At 32.5% G+C, this 16,535-nt stretch overlaps 2 protein-coding genes across 3 annotated transcripts; one reads left to right on the top strand and one right to left on the bottom strand.

The window, feature by feature from the left end:
• The first annotated feature begins 704 nt into the window (after window positions 1–704).
• On the top strand, window positions 705–3,214 carry LOC8283358 (BTB/POZ and TAZ domain-containing protein 4). 2 transcript variants are annotated; one of them, XM_015723030.3, is made up of 6 exons: window positions 705–957; window positions 1,249–1,539; window positions 1,825–1,955; window positions 2,050–2,356; window positions 2,499–2,812; window positions 2,932–3,214. In XM_015723030.3, the coding sequence occupies exons 2-6, from the start codon at window positions 1,273–1,275 to the stop codon at window positions 3,065–3,067; spliced, it is 1,155 nt and encodes a 384-aa protein (XP_015578516.2). In that variant the 5' UTR covers window positions 705–957; window positions 1,249–1,272; the 3' UTR covers window positions 3,068–3,214. The 2 variants fall into 2 exon arrangements, with proteins under 2 accessions (XP_015578516.2, XP_048232599.1); XM_048376642.1 differs by having other exon boundaries at window positions 1,246–1,539.
• A 1,434-nt stretch (window positions 3,215–4,648) lies between these two features.
• LOC8283357 (formin-like protein 6) lies at window positions 4,649–10,189 on the bottom strand. Its single transcript, XM_002525218.4, has 4 exons — window positions 8,445–10,189; window positions 8,159–8,364; window positions 6,130–6,371; window positions 4,649–5,989 (listed from the first exon to the last, which is right to left on the bottom strand). Exons 1-4 carry the CDS (start codon window positions 9,911–9,913, stop codon window positions 5,195–5,197), a joined length of 2,712 nt encoding a protein of 903 aa, XP_002525264.1. The 5' UTR covers window positions 9,914–10,189; the 3' UTR covers window positions 4,649–5,194.
• Window positions 10,190–16,535: the final 6,346 nt, after the last annotated feature.

Here is a 16,535-nt window from a genome sequence, read left to right as displayed (position 1 = left end):
ATCTTAAAATATTTATATAATTTTATTTTTAATGTATCATTTATTCACATTCACATGTCTGAATTTGAAAATAATATTAAATTTAAATATTTTTACCTTCATTTATGCTAAAATTAATTATTTAATAATAATCGTGAGAACCAAATTTTTAGCCATACAAAAACATAAAAGTAGACTTCAATATCACTCAGATTAATCATATAAAATAGAACACAAAAGAATTAGGACTGTTAGAAGAATGAGACATCTCCCGCATGTTGTCATATATTATAACACTAGTGACATTTTACAAGTTGTGTTATAAAAGTGGGTTGTAATGATAGTTATTGTTTGTTTTTTCCTCTAATGAAAAATATAATAGTTATTGTTAATAGATTATAATAATGCATAATAATTGAATATCAATTAATTAGCCACCGTTAATTTGGCATAACATTGTTAGATATTTCTTATATGTCAATTGTCATGATTACAACCCACAATTAGTCGTAAGGAAGAAAAAAAAAAAAGAAAAAAAGCGCGGGAAAGCGCGTGGAATGAATGGATTAAGACATGAGCGATGATTATGTGTACGTGAGTCAGCTCAAGCAATTCCTAACCTTCCGATTTGATTGCCACTAAGATCGATGACTGATAGGTAGGATCACCCCCTTCACATTTCAAGAAAATGGAAGATATGTATATATATTGAAATATTTATTATAAAAAGCAGTTCTTTTTTCTCTGTCTGTGGGAGAAAGAAGGAAAGAGATCTCTGTAACCTCACCTTCCTTCACAAAGATTGAAGTTTTTTTTTTTTTTTTTTGTGCATGGTGTATTGGTGAGGAGAGATCTCTTTTCTTTTCTTTTTATCTTTTCTTAACGAAATAAAGAAAGCAGAGAAAACAGAATTTATCCGATTCTTGTTTCTACAGGATAAAGACTGATCTTTCCTGCTCTTTTCTTTCTTTAGCACAGGCATGTCATTTCTTTTAATGTTTCCCTCTCTTTCTTTTTGTCTCAATGTATTTTTCTTTCTTTTGTATGATGATGTTGCCTGAATTAGAATAATTGAACATGTCGAATTGTATATATGTGAATGCACAAAGAAAATGCCATTGCCATTGATATTGTGAAATTTATTCTTTTTCTTGATGGCTCTAATGACCTTTTTGTCAGGACTTGTTTTTCCCATCGAGATAATGGTTTTTTCTTTTCTTTAATTGAATGTTTGATTTTTTGTATTATTCTCTTTTTTTCGATCAGCAGAGGAGTACTATTAGAGTTTTGATAATGGAAAAAATGGATGAGATATGTGATGAACCTGCCGAAGTTGACATGAAAGAGCCTCCATCGCCACCTCCATTACCGTGTTTGGCGACTACTAGCCACCACCGGAGAATATTAAAGGCGGAACACGGCAGAACCTTGAGAGGATATAACTGTATCTTCACCACCGCAAAGGATATGTGGGAGCGGTTGTTTGATGAAGGATATAGAGCAGATGTTATAATTAATACCGATAATGGTGGCTCTATCTACGCACATGCTAATATTCTTGTAAGACAGTTTAAAACAGTACCCATCTGGATCATATTTGGTTTGATGATAATTAGCGCCTGTTTCAGTATTGATCTTGAAGTTGTTCTTTGGGAAAAGATAGTGGTTTAAATGCTTGCCAAAAATCAGTTTGAAAGTACTGTTAAGAAACATGTGAAATTTATATATATAATTTAACAAATTTAGACTGGGATAGTGTATAATTGTATAGTATTGGCAATGATGTAGCATGTTGAATTAACAAGAACACTTGTTCATCAACTGAATAGGATTTTCTTCGTTTAGGGAATGGCTTCTCCTGTGATGAAAGGCATGTTAAAACAATCAAAAGGCCGTGGTCGACAACGATCAATCTCAATTCGGGGCGTTCCCCATGATTCTGTTCGAATTTTTATTCGATTCTTGTACTCTTCCTGGTATAAAACTTTTCTCCCCACATCAGTGCTCGTTTTGGAAGAACCCATTTATGGATTTTACGAATTGATTATAGTGCTTATGTTATTTGTGCAGTTATGAGAAAGAAGAAATGGTGGAATTTGTGTTGCATCTGTTGGTGCTGTCTCATGTTTTTGTTGTTCCTGATTTGAAGAAAATATGCGTACAGAAGCTAGTGCAAGGTTTTCTTACAACAGAAAACGTAGTTGACATCTTTCAGCTTGCATTACTATGTGATGCTCCTCGGCTTAGCCTCGTATGTCATCGCATGATTGTGAGAAACTTCCAGGAAATTTCCATTACAGAAGGATGGAAGGCGATGAGACAGAGTCATCCTGTGCTTGAAAAGGAACTTCTCGACTCCATGGTCGATGAAGACAAGGTAACATTTCATTCCTTTTGTTTCTTTTAGGTTCTGGCCAGTGTTCAAACTCAGCTTATTACGACTCCTGAGCCAAAACTAGCTATTATTATTTGAAGCAAATTAATCTGAAGCCATGTCGGAAATGTTATGTATTTTGCAGAGGCAAAAGGAGAGGATAAGGAGATCAAAAGAGAGGAAGATCTATCTACAATTATACGAAGCCATGGAGGCACTCGTTCATATATGCAGAGATGGCTGTAGGACAATCGGACCACACGATAAAGATTTCAGAGAAAATCAGGCACCCTGCAATTATGAAGCATGCAAGGGACTGGAACAACTCGTTCGCCATTTCGCCAGTTGCAAGCTCAGAATTCCTGGCGGTTGCATCCATTGCAAGAGAATGTGGCAGCTTTTGGAGCTACATTCCCGTCTTTGTGCTGATTCGGATGCATGCAGAGTTCCTTTGTGCAAGTAAATATCAATCCTCATCATCGGACATTTTCCTTTGTCGAGTTCCTTTTGATATTTGATCCTATCATGAGATTAGAAAGTTATTCTGATTAAGAAATTTTCTTTTTTTCTCAATTCAGGAATTTCAAGGCGAGGATCAAAAGACAAAGCAAGAAGGATGAGATTAAGTGGAGAATACTAGTGAAGAAGATCATTAGAACAAAGAGAATTGGAGGATCACCATTTTTTACGTCAGCAATCTCTTGCTATTCCTGATCAAACAAAAATCTTCCAAAGTGTAAATTTGCTGCGACTCTCTCTGTGTAGAAGTCAGGAACAATGTTGGATTCAATAATTGTTGCTTCCTTCTACCTGTATAAGATCATGATTTATGATAAATCACAGAAATCACTTCCTTGTCAACACATATTTGTTTTAAGGATTCCCATGTAAGCCCTGAAAAAGATTTAATGAGGCGAAGGAAATTGTACATTGTATGCGCATTTTAAACCTCATCAAGAACTATTTTCTTTTTGAGTGGCTATTGATATTAGACCATCATAAATAAAAATTTCCGTATTAAAATATTATAAAATTATAAAACTATTCTAAAGATACCATTCAATAGTTTAAGTTTCTAAACTAAATAATTCTTTTTTCAAATATATAAATTTCTTTGGTATTTATATAATTCTATCACACAATTGATTTACATAGCAGTTAAAAGAAAAAGGGTTGTTACACATTGAATAGCATGAGGCTTATTAATCACCAGGCAGTTTCAAGTGAAGTGAAATAGTCAACATTCTGTTGATAGCTTGATTTTGAGTTCCTGCATAGAATCCTTCCACCGACACTACACTTTGTTCTCTTTTTCTTTTTTTGTTTCTTTTCTTTGAAAAGTTAAAGGGATAGATTCATATGAGGGCCATGGAATATAAGATCACTGATTCGATTTAATGGGCGACAATGTTGAGGACCATATTTTATTTTGAAAAGGAAAGAAATGTATTAAAAAGGAGATATACGGTATTTAGAAAGTTAGAAGTTGATTTGGTGGCCTGACCTTTTCCTGTTGAGGAGAGTGGCTTCATTTGTTATTTGTTTTGTGGGAGGCGTTGATTGAGAATGTCAGCTCAGCTTCATACATATACGTACTTAATGATGTTAAAGCTTGACCCACAAAGCACCTAACTTTTTCCTTTTCTTTTTCTTTTTCCACACACAAAGAAATATAATGCCAACTTTCCTTCTAAATTCGAAGTGAACCAGCAATTAGTTCGGATTTTAATTTTATATTGAACATATTTTTAACTTGTTAAAAGTTTAACTCATACAACTTAATGTACAGATAAATTTATATTTCAATTTGAGTAAGGTTTGAAATTAGAGTCTCTCTTTTTATTTATAATTTAGAAAAAAAATAAAAATGGTATCCGAATAAAATAATAAAAGTATTATCCTTAAAAAGAAAATGATTTAACCCATAAAAAAATATGATTTATACCAAAACCAAAGTATTACACTTTATAGAATTTTTTTTAATTGAATTACAACAAAATTATTTAATTTTTTATATTTTAAATTTTAATTTTTGGTAAGAGTATTAAAAGAAATTAATAAAAATATTTATTTTGTAAAGAACATTCATATCAACATATTATTTTTGGTAATAATTCTTCTTTATTTTAAGTTTTTTTATTTTCTATTATTTTTGAGTATCTGCTTTGTTGTTTTAGCTGTAAACTGCTGCAAAATGTTCAAAGCATGTTAAATCTATTTTTTAAGAGTTAATTTTTATCTATACAATGTACTTGCATTATTGACAGCAGAATTATCAGAGAGCACAAAAAAAAAAAGAAAAAAAACTGCTAGTTATTATTTATTAGTAAAAATAAAATAAGTGAAGACCACAGTACTGTAAGTAATATCAAAAACATTCCGCTTTCTTCACAATATATTAGAATCTGACCTAAATGAAGAAACCTAAGCCATCTTTGCTTAGAGCAGACAACACAACAGAACTCCTCCAATTTCTTTTCCTTCTTCTGCTCAGAGAAAGCATTTTGGTGCTCCATTCTCCATTTGTTTTGATGTTTATTATTATATAGTAACTTTTGGGCTGTGGACGAATTCTATCTAACAATTCTCATACAAAATGTGTTCTTCTTTTGTGGTAAACTAATAATTGCTTCTTTACATGAATTGGGATTTCCTTGATAATTGAACACCACTTCTGACTTGCCCTTCCTTCTCCATCATCCTCTACTTGACACGCTTGTAATTAAAAAACAGATGTACCATATGATGCTGCTTCAATTGAATCCCAGCCTTGTAACCATTTTTAGGTTTCAGCTATTTCGGTCCTAAAGGTTCATGTGTTTCGTATAGACATGGTTGGTTTCAAGGAGAAGAGCTTTCCTCATCTGAACTTCTATCTTGTCTCATGTTGTATCTGTTAAGAACTGGCAGTGATGCAGTTGCAGATATTCGGAAAGAACGAGCAGAGCCCATCACTGTTTTGTCCTGCATCTTTCCTACTTCCTTGCACACGTGATCCAATACGGTTAAGAAATCTCTTACAATCATGAAAATCCTGAAAGGGTGAGCTTCCTCTTTTGCTGCATCCCCATGAAAGTATTCAGTGGCCTCTTTCACGAGTGATAAAGCCTTTCTTTCGTCTGCCTTGATTCTAGTGATTTCCTCTTCAGCCTCTCTTAGAAACAGCTTCATTGAGTTGAAAAATTTCCCTTGCATATCTGGCTTCTCATATTGCAAAACTGATCTGACTTTCTCTAGCCCCATTTCAAGTTTTATCACATAGCTGCTTAAAACATCAGAGTCCATTCCTGCTGCCTTCTTGACATTACTGAGGTCTCTACTCAGTCCAGACACAACCTGCAACCCTTGCTTCTTGAAATCATCCTCCCTGAACTTTGACTGGGCGCTGCTCTGCAGATTCTCATTTGCAGAATCAGTATTTGCACCTTCAGATCTAATGATTTCCTGAACAACAAAGTGGAGCAATGTTGTCTTCCCATCCGTTCCCTTTATATCTACAAGTTTTAAGAGTGTGTCAAGTTTAAATGCTTTAGCATCACCACGGTTTGTGCCAACATTCATCCGGTTCCCAGTTCTGAGAACAGCCTCAAGGAGTTTTAGGAATAACCGGCTGTTCTTCAGTTCCTCACTCGCTACCTAACAGATACAAAGATGCGAGGAATAAGTTTCAACGAGGCACTGTAGGCAAAGTTGTAAAGATTAAAACTAATGAGAATAATAATTTCCTTTAAAAGTAAAGAGGCTGCTTCATCCGTGGGAAACTTTAAGCAAATTACCTCAAGGGTTTGAAAAGATTTCCTCAAATATTTAACTTCTGTATCAAAATTGGCTCTGTAAAGCATGGCCTCAACTCTTCTAAAAGCAAATGGAATATCAAGTACTGCCTTGAGAAATCGTTCTGCAGACCCTAGTTTGGAGGTGTCACCGCTGTATTCCCGAAGTTTTATTTCTTCCTCTTTGGTTGGAGCCATCTTCACGAGAGTTTCCAAAAGCTCAGCACCCAAGCTTTCTGGGTTGCCTGTTGCAAGCAAAAGCATAATGTATCTGAAATATTAGCAAACTGAAAAGTTAGGATCCAATAGGAGAATCTGATATGTAAAAATGAAACATGTATTTCCAACTGCTGAGGTTTTCTGCTGCTACCAATGAGCAGTTGCAGTATAACATGCATTTATAGCAGCAAATTAATTTTACCGAATCAAGTTCCCGAGGCACAGCCTATACGTAGCTTTGAATTGTCCACATGCAACTATGCAAGTGATAAAATAAAAAAAAGAGCTTTAAGAGAAAAGTGATATATTATACGAGAACCAGAGTGGCAACTGCGCATGACTATTGATCCAGATACACAAGGTGGCATTGAAGCAAGAGAGATCTTCTCAAATTGGTGTATCACTTGTTGTCTCAGTTATTCCCCTGCTCCAAAACTCAGTGTGCCCACACAGCCATGCGCCTCCACAACAAAGCCAGAAAAGAGAGGAAAACCTTTCTAACAGATAATCATAACACAAGAAGAGACTGGATTTCTTCATAAACAAGCTGAACTATATCAGTGTCATTTGTCCTCACAGATTGATTTGTTAGTATTCATTTTTTATTTAACTACTCATAAGCATTCATACTTGATATTGCATTGTCTATTACACTATGTAGCTTGATATCTGCTGTATATGTACTTAGGCGGGATCGAGTTTTGAGAAATCAAGGTAGTAACCAAACTGACCTTAAAAACTAGTCTTATCGTATATGAAGCTTAGTGTTAAGTTTAATTTTAGAATACCCTCTCAGATAGTAATTTTGGAAAATGAAGATAGATACCTACAGAATGGATAAGGTAAGCAAGCACAATCAACAACTTGAAATAAGATATTGGCAGCTCAGAACTTAATATTATCTTTTGGCAAAATGAGATTTAAAGGAAAGAGTTTTTATTATAGGGCTGAGCAGAATAGTCCATCCAGGAAGTATTCAAAGCTATAAATTAAGAGTACATTTTTATAATCCGCCATACTATTTTGTGAAAAGTGATGACAGATTTTGATATATAGAAATGAATAGAAAGTGTTTGGAAGTATGAATGAAAACAGAACTAAAATCCAATAGAGATAATATATAAATGAGATTCATTCTCAAGGAAGCTTAACACAATGATGCATATGGTATAATACTGCCTAATTCTTTACTACTTTGCCTTCAATTGGCAATGATGATAACTTCTAATTTAATCCCTCTAACTAACAATAGCTTTTTGGGTATTAGATCTAGACACAGTTTATAAATTATAATCATAACTTCTAATCAACAGTGAATGCAATATGATGATGTAGGAACATAAAACACGGGCAGTCATTAGGTTTAGTCCTGGGTACAGTGAGGCATGCGTATTGGCATCTTAATGAAAAAGTTTAGACATACTTTTGAGTGTCAAAAAAAGGTTGATGAGTTAGCAAAGGAATTAGCCCTATCTTTGAGCAAGAATCAGCATCTGCAGTTAGTATTGTGCTGCTTGTGCCTAATTCTCGCGTCTCCTTATTCTCTTCTCTCCCTCGTTTCTTCCAGGTGAAGTTTAGGCTAGGCCCCCCATCCATGTCTTTGTCCATTTTGATTATTATATTTCAGAGGACAAATATAAAAAGAAAAATTGTAGATTTCCTTGTGTTTTTTTAATGATCTCGAAAGGCATTGAAAACCTTCATTACTTTAAAATAAGTAAATATTTTCGATTTCTTTTTTCTTTTTAGGAAAAGAAAACGGCAGATAAATTACAGAAAATAAGAAAAGAAAGAAAAGAAAAGAAATAGTTACCATCTAAAAGAGCTTCAGAAACTTCATCTCTGGTAACATTGAGTGCTCTTAACAGGATAGCTATATTCTGTGATTTCTTTGGATCTAAAACTCTGTTTTCATGGTCTACGACAGGCAAAACAGATCTTCTAGTTGTGGGTTCTTTTGATAAAACCGGATTGGTCGGATTGCAGCCAAAAAGAGTCTCCATCATATCCTCATTTAATCTATAAACAAAATGAATCAAGTTAATAAATGTAATTGGGTATTTTAAGAAATGTCAGGAAACCAGAGTAATAATACGTACTGAAAGGAGCTAGAATTGAGGTGGTCCCACACTGTAGCCCGGTCTGAAGTAGCCCTGACTTTGTCCCAATGCAGAGGCTTTAACTTGGGTCTTCCTCCATCATGTTCCTCGGCATCAGTTTTGTCCGATAAACTTACCCCTCTATTTACACTTTCATTCTTGGAAATGGCAGCTCTTGGACTTGGTGTCCACGACTGTTGCTTCCGTGATGACACTGTGCTAGGCGTACAAGAAACACTTGTTTCAGAGGAGGACCCTGTTTTTCTTGGCATTGACATCGCCATCGGTAGCGGAGGTGGTGGTGGAGCTGGAATTTGGCCTGGTTGCTGGTTGCTTATTGATCGGAGAATTGCCATATTTGGTGGCGGTGGTGGAGGAGCTGAGAATTTTGGCCTTTGTGGTGGTGGTGGAGGAGGAGGCGGTGGCGGTGGCGGTGGCGGTGGCAAGGATGATGGTAATGGCTGCTGCTTTATTGAGGGGATGATAACATGTTTCATTTCAGGCGAAGCAACTGAAGATAATCTTGACTTGGGAGAAGTCCTTTTAGAATGAGGAACACAATGGCCATTAACAGGAGCATTAGCATTACCACGCTTTGCCGAAGAGCTGTTATTAACAATTGCAGGGGTGTAATAGGTGTCCTCATTGCTGATTAAGGAGCCTTGCGGGGTATAAAAAGCAGTACCCTGACTCTCCTCATCAGACGAAGAAGATGGAGAATTATCACTATCATTATGATTCTCATGTCGCGAAGGAGGTCTAGGCAATGGTGGAAGCGGCTGCAAATCGGGACTAGGCCTATAACGATCAGATCTCTTGACAGAATTCAATTTACGATAAGGCGAAACATTGGGAGCAGATTCATTTGTTGTTACATTAGCGACTTCTCCTGATGTCCTGCCTGGATGTACAGTACCCATATAAAGAACACTGGAAGAGGGTACCATTGATTCATCATTGAATCTCTGAGAATTATTATTGATGCCAGTGCCACCCACGAGTTTTTGAGTCTCGATTGGGTGTTTAACACGGTGACGGTATAAAAAGAATGCAAGACCAGATAACATCCCGAGAGTAACAATCCCAACTGAGATTGCAATTGCAACCTTTTTAGCTGGTTTAGCTGGCTGTGTTGCTGTTGGGATTGGTATACTTCCATTTGTTGCTGCTTGTGATGCTGGTGGCGGTTGATGTTGACTTTGATCTGGGTTAGCTCCAGCGGGCACTTCTGGGAAGAATGGTTGGTCCGGAGTTGGAAATTCTTGGTTGTCAGACGGCGGAGGAGGCGGCGGTGATGATTCTGTTACTGTTTCTGGTGGTGGAGCTGAATTAGCTGGAAACAATGGCTGGTGAAGAATTCTTCTGTGACCAGGTAATTGTGGAGATGAAAATGACGAAGGAAATGATAGTGATAATAGAACTAAAGAGAGGATGAAATGATGATGGTGACTATAGCTATGAGCCTTCATGGTGATAAATTTTTGTGGCTTATTGTTAATTTGTTCTGCTCTTCTTTTTCTTTCCCTAAATTCATCTCTCTCTCTGCTTTTTTTATTTTTTGGGTTTTCCTCTCTTTCTCTTTCTCTGGGCTCTCTGTTTTCGGTTGCAAAAGATTTTCTTTGGCGAGACAAAGACACAGAGAAAGTGAAGGAAAAACAAAATTACAAAACACTGTGTGCGTGTGTGAAGGGAAGCTTCTTTTGGTTGCAAGATCTGGATGCTCCAGCTGCTGACGTCATCACTATAAGCCGCATTTTTCGTTTTCTTTTAATTTGTGAATCAGGTAAGTGGTAAGAACAATAAAGAATTAACTTCCTTCTGTACTAACTATTAGGCTTAACGGGAAAGCCAAATTCACCGGATACTGGAACAAACTCTAAAATAGATCAACTAGTCATTTTTCATTTCAGATTTTTTGCTGATTTATATCTATGTTAGTTTTTTTTTTTTTTTTTGTTCATTCGTGTATTTTGATTGAAATAGTGATTAATATACTGATTAATTTAATAAATTGAATTGATAATTTTACAATTTAGTTTATCGATTAATTTTATTGCTAACAGTTTAATTTATTAAATTATAATTATTACTATCAGTTAAAAAAAAATAGAATTAAAATGAATTGAGTCTAAATTTTAATTTTGATTCGTTTCAAATTTATATATTGACGAACTTATAAAATTTTAGATTAATTTCAGTGCAATTTGAATCATGACTTTGCCCGAATACAGTGAGGACTTTAACTTATCTAGATCTTCATTTTCTGTTAAAAAAAGAAAAGACAGAGAGATTGAGGAGAAAATAATCGTTTTATTAATTATTATTATTATTACAACGAGTGAGAATGAAACGTGGGCAGAGAGAATCGAATTCTAACTTGTCGTTTGGGTCTGGTTTTGGTTGGCGACTTGGTTGTCAAAAGCAAAAATAGAGGAAGATGGGCAGGGGAGTGGTAATATCAAAAAGGACCACGTTGATGGTCTTTTTTGTCCATTAACAAAATCTTCTTTTGTTTCTACTTTTGTTGGGATCGAGGAGTGAAAGCGCATTATTCCACTCATCCTCTTTTTTTTCTTTCCCCCTTTTTCTTTGCTTAGAGCCGTTAAATTACTGCTTCCACCGCCTTCTCCTTTTGTCTGAGCCCGAGCTATCCTCTACAACCGTGACCATGCTATCCTAAAAGTTTCAGCCTTCCTTCCCTCTCTACCTACAAGTCAGGATGCTCCTCTTTTCCTTATTGAAGAGCCAAGAGAAAGGACGGAAAATTACATTAAATTATTTTATGATTTAATTTATTTTAAATAAATATAATTTATTTTTTATTATTTTAATACTTTACAAATATGTCTTTTAGTAAATAACGATTTAGTTGTATAATAATATTAAAAAATCTTAATATTGTATACAGTAATCATTATATTTTTAATTGTCACGTTAATATCTACTAATGGTGTTGTATACAATAATCATTATATTTTCAATTGTAATGTTAATATCTACTAATGGTGTTGTATAATTTACATTTATTTACTAACGGTTATTTCTACGTGATATGAAAATAACAAAAAATAAATTATATATTTTAAAATAAAAATATGCTAAACCACATTATAATTTAGTGAAGTTTTGATATATTTACTTTGTAATTAAATAGTATAGGATATAAAATAATAAAGAAATAGAATGTAATGCATATATAAAGAGTATTGATTAGCTCTTTATAAAATACAATTCTCTATTTGAATGTTGAATAAAATTATAATCTTACATATTTATCCAAGGTTCAAGAAAGAAAAAATTTCTCCAACGAACCAATGGAAAAAGAAAAAGAAAATCTCAGTAATTGAAAAAGAACCTTAGCTATCTGGACTAAATCTATGAATTTTCTTTTATTATTACAAACTAAATGTGTGGACTCGATTGGCCATAATAATTGTAAGCAAAACCTATTTAGACTAAATGTGTTGATTTGATTGGCCATCCAATCATCTTTCTAACTATTGGTCGGTACATCCCAGCCGTTTAGAACAAGGACACTTCAGTGTGCCCTTTTTTTTGGAACATAAGACTATTTCACTCCATGGATTGCAAATTTGGTAACCCGATTTTCAAAACTATAAATATCAATTTTTCAAATTTTTATTATTTTAATTCATAGAAAAATAACAAACTTTCTCCTGAAAGTATAAAATTTATCCGTACAGCAAACTATAATATGTTATATATATGATAATATAATGGAATCATATAATATTAATTTATTTTTTCTAATCTAAATTTATAATATCCTTTTTTTATTAGTATTTTGAGTTTAGCTTTATTTATATTATATTTCAACACTCACGGCACCATAAAATAATTATATAATTATTTTAATTATTAGGATTGTAATTTAAACCAATAATGGTCATTATTTTTGGATAACCAATAATGGTCAAAATTATCATAAATTAGTTTGTTCTTAATTACTGCAAAGGGAGAGATGGAGAAGAAAGGAGACGTTGTCAGACATGATAAGGAAATAACAAAATAAAATTTTAAAAATAAAATAAAAGAGAGACAAAATTGAAAGTTAAAAGAGAAATTGAAGATTTTTAAACAAATTATTCCTAATGAAAGTAAGAATGGAAGAGAATATATTAAAAAAATTTATCTTCTTAATTACTTTTTAAAAATAAATTATATTAATTTCTATTAATTTTATTAACTAACGAAATGTATTCTTAACTTTTAACGAAGAAGAAAGTTATTAAGAGAAATAAACAAAATGAATGTGATCGTATATTTCAATCTAAGAATGTTAAGTTGTATATTTCACTAAACATTAGATAATCACAATATTTTACCCTAATCATAAATTGATATTGATTTTAATCTTTTAATATATCTTAATGTCAAAATTTAAAACGAATAGAGATCATAAAAGAAAAATAAATAAATACATGAATTTAATTATAATGTGGATGTATATATTACTGAACATAAGCAAGTATCCGTCATGTAGCTTTTGAAATTGATGGAGGGCACAAAATGAGAGAACAGAAATGGAGCATAGCAAGAAGTTAAGGTTTAGCACTTTTGTGCTGGGGGCTTTAGATTAGATTGGTACAACGCACTCGCCACTCCCTCACCGACGCTTTCTTTGTGTGTGTGGAATGGAATAGATTAGGATTTAAGAAAAGCAAATGCGGAGACATTGCACACGCATATAACCAATTCACCATATGCTTTTCTCTCTTCAAAACCCCTTTTTTCCTCTTTTTATTGGACACCCAATCCCACCTTTCTCCCCTCCTCAACCAAATCACCAAACATTTTCCTTTTATACCACACATAAAATCTCACCAATATATTATATTAATTTGGAAGTATATAATATATTAAAAAAGAAAAACATATATTTCCTTGAGAGCACTCCTTTTGTACGAGCTTAAGTGCTGCTGATAGAGTTTTTAGGTACTGCGCGGGCCTTGTCATGTATAATGTATTGTTGGACTTGGACTTTGACTAAAAACATGTGAAACTTATTACCTAAGAAAATATACAGCTTCGGTAACAACATTCACACGTGTATTTATTATTGTTTTTTTCTATTGGAAATGCACTGAATTTCTTACTTTATACGTTCGTGTCTTATTTATAATTACAAGTTCAATATAATTAATAGTAAAGAAAGTATTTAGTGCGACCCATAAGAAGGTAGAAATATTTCCATGTGTTATATATGAGCCTAAAATGCTGACTTAATTGAACAAGAAAACAAAGGTGGGAAACGTATACAGTGGCTAGTCAAAACAATGAAAACGGATTGTTTTCTTTTTTTTTTTTTTTATATAGGAATAATAAATTTTTCATTTTCCCATAAAAGAAAAGGTTCTATCTTTGATACATAAATGCAATTTATATAAGAACAAGAACCAAAAAATAAGTATGAAAATACATTCTCATGTGTGGAGGTAATAGATTTATTTTACTTCTTAATCGAATTAACTATTATAAATTACAATATATGCCAATAATAACTTTCATAAATCAAATTTTTTGATATCATATCAGTCTAATTTTAAAAGCTTTAACATTATCACTATAAAAAAAATTTAAAAAATATATTTTTAATTGCAACTGAAATTTTTTATTTTTTATTTTATATAGTCGAGATTAAAGCAAAATAAATATTACAAATAATAATATTTTATTATAATTCAGTAAAAATAAATTATTTTTTCTAAAATTCATTCAGATAGCAATAAAAAACGAAATAAATAGAAACCCAACTAGGAGATCATCTTAAAGCCGTATTGCTTTGAATACATTAAGACAAGAATTATGCTGAAACTAATAAAAAGGCATTTCGTGACGTTAAACAATCGTCACTATATATATATATAATATACCGACAATAATAAGCAAAGCGTTGCCCCATTGCATTGCTTACAATGCTGCCAGGAAAAAGAAGAAAAAAAAAAGAGTAAAACGGCGAAGCTTTTCTATGGACAGATGACTTATTAAAAAATTTATAATAAAGACAACAATTAGCGAGAAAAAAAAAAAAAGAAACAAAAAGAGAGAGCATGAAGAAAGCTAAGAGTTTGCATAATCTGTTATTGCAATAACCATTTTGAAGAATTATGGATGTTGAATTGTTTTAACAGTGAAACAGGCAAATTTACAGATCAAAGTTCAAAAAAGAACTTAATTAGCTCAGTTTACAAACAAAGAAAAAAACTGAACAAATTAAACATTTAAAACACACATGGGTACAGAAGTCTCCTATCACGAAAAATAAATAAATAAGAAAATCAGTTAGCACATTGGAGATGCCTCAGAAATCGTTTCTGTAAGAAATTGAGTGACAGATAAAGAAATGAGCAAAAAGTATATTTGTTTTCTAGTGTTTGATTTTTAAAGCAGCTGAGGATAGAGAGATTCCCATTTAATGATTAAAGAGATTATAATTATTGCCCCTGTTGCCATTATTAGAACATAATCAGAGGAAACCAATTTTATAATTAAATTATTGGTGGTAATATGTTATATACCACCCAAAATAAATAAAAGAAAAAGACCTTGGATTTCTTGTTCCGTCTTCTTTATACAAATGAGATGCAGTTTCACTCTGCAGTTATTTCTCTCTCTTTTTCTAATATTTTCACTTTCCCAAACATGCAAATTGGCTTGTAGAAAGTGGGAATCACACCGCCTTTTTCTTTTTCGAATTCCATCCCAAATTCACTGGAAAATAATGAAAAATAATTTAAATATTAAATTTATAATTTTTTTTTAAATATATTAATCGCTAGCGACTCATTTGTGAAATTTATTATTTATTATATTTATAGTGAGTGAGAGATAATAAAAAAATAATTATATCTATTTTATAATTTATTTTTTTAAAGACAATATAAATCTTCATTCATAAAAATTAATAAATTATATATTTTTAATATGTATATCCTTTACATGTACAACTACAAAAGATAAGAAAAAAGGGCTTGCTAAATTTCTTCTAAGATCTATTGATAGAGATTCAAAATTAGAAAATACGATACACTTCTTTTCCATCTTTTGGATTATATGAAATAATATCAATAAATTTTTTTTAAGATTTTTATGATAGAAGACTGAAAAACCCCATATTCATAACGAATACTAACAAATTCTTATAAAAGAATTCATAAATTTCTATCTATACTAATAAAAAGAAAACTAACAATTTAACTAAAAACAAAACAACTGAACATATCTAATTATATACTTTTAAATAAAAAAAATAGTAACGAAGCAAATAAATATAAAGGGTAGCTACAATCAGTATTCACTCTAAGTAAATTACGAAAAGATACAAATATTATAAGATGTGAAAAAATATGACAGAAATAAGAAGAAAAAAGGGATAATTTTTGTTTTATTTCTAACTGCTGCATGTATTATGTAATTCTGGTCCACTGGAATTTAATGAAAAATGAAAATTTAGAGCAAGCCAATTTAGATTTTGACAAGCCTGTTCATAATCTATTAGGTTATTAATAAATTATTACTCCTTACTCTCCCTCAATATATGTCATGAAAATTCAATTAAATATTTGGACGAGAAATTCAATTCATAATTATCTTCCCAAGTGTGGCCATCAATCCAATCCCATCGTCTGTTTAGTATATGGTATGACCTTGATTCTTGGCAACTTGTTTAAAGAAAGTAATAACATAGTACAAAGTAACATAGGAAAGGCGGAAAAGGAATAAAATAAAATAAAATAAACAGAAAGACAAGAAGTAGTGGCACCTAAGGCTACTACTACTACTACTACTAAAGGCTTTCATGGTGTATCTTTCATTCAGAATAGAGTGGATGTCAAGGTAAAGTGGAACCCTTTTTGTTTCTCAGTTGAGTTGCCAAGGCATTTCGGGCTCACAAGGCAAATGTACATTATCACTTCCTTTATGCTCCTTTTCATTTATTACCTTTTAGAGTAAGGTTAGGGGAGTCCAGTCATCTGTAACTTCAATTTCATTCACCAATTTGCAGAATCCACTTTTCCTTTGGCATCAATCACCAGAAGGAAATTGGTTTCATTATTTGATTTTAAAGTT

Source organism: Ricinus communis, chromosome 7 (genome assembly GCF_019578655.1).
Source record: "Ricinus communis isolate WT05 ecotype wild-type chromosome 7, ASM1957865v1, whole genome shotgun sequence".
NCBI lineage: Eukaryota > Viridiplantae > Streptophyta > Magnoliopsida > Malpighiales > Euphorbiaceae > Ricinus > Ricinus communis.
The sequence above is the reverse complement of the archived record's forward strand: the minus strand, read 5'-3'. Positions and strand labels throughout refer to the sequence as shown.

What these genes read in the sequence shown, in the direction of transcription:
- LOC8283358 (XM_015723030.3), top strand. Translation starts at nt 1,273, where the DNA reads ATGGAAAAAATGGATGAGATATGTGATGAACCTGCCGAAGTTGACATG. An exon ending in ACGCACATGCTAATATTCTT is followed by an intron (nt 1,540 to 1,824) that starts GTAAGACAGTTT and finishes TTCTTCGTTTAG; the next exon opens with GGAATGGCTTCTCCTGTGAT. An exon ending in CCATGGTCGATGAAGACAAG is followed by an intron (nt 2,357 to 2,498) that starts GTAACATTTCAT and finishes TGTATTTTGCAG; the next exon opens with AGGCAAAAGGAGAGGATAAG.
- LOC8283357 (XM_002525218.4), bottom strand. Translation starts at nt 9,913, where the DNA reads ATGAAGGCTCATAGCTATAGTCACCATCATCATTTCATCCTCTCTTTA. An exon ending in CTCAATTCTAGCTCCTTTCA is followed by an intron (nt 8,365 to 8,444) that starts GTACGTATTATT and finishes TTTTGTTTATAG; the next exon opens with ATTAAATGAGGATATGATGG. An exon ending in AATCTTTTCAAACCCTTGAG is followed by an intron (nt 5,990 to 6,129) that starts GTAATTTGCTTA and finishes TGTATCTGTTAG; the next exon opens with GTAGCGAGTGAGGAACTGAA.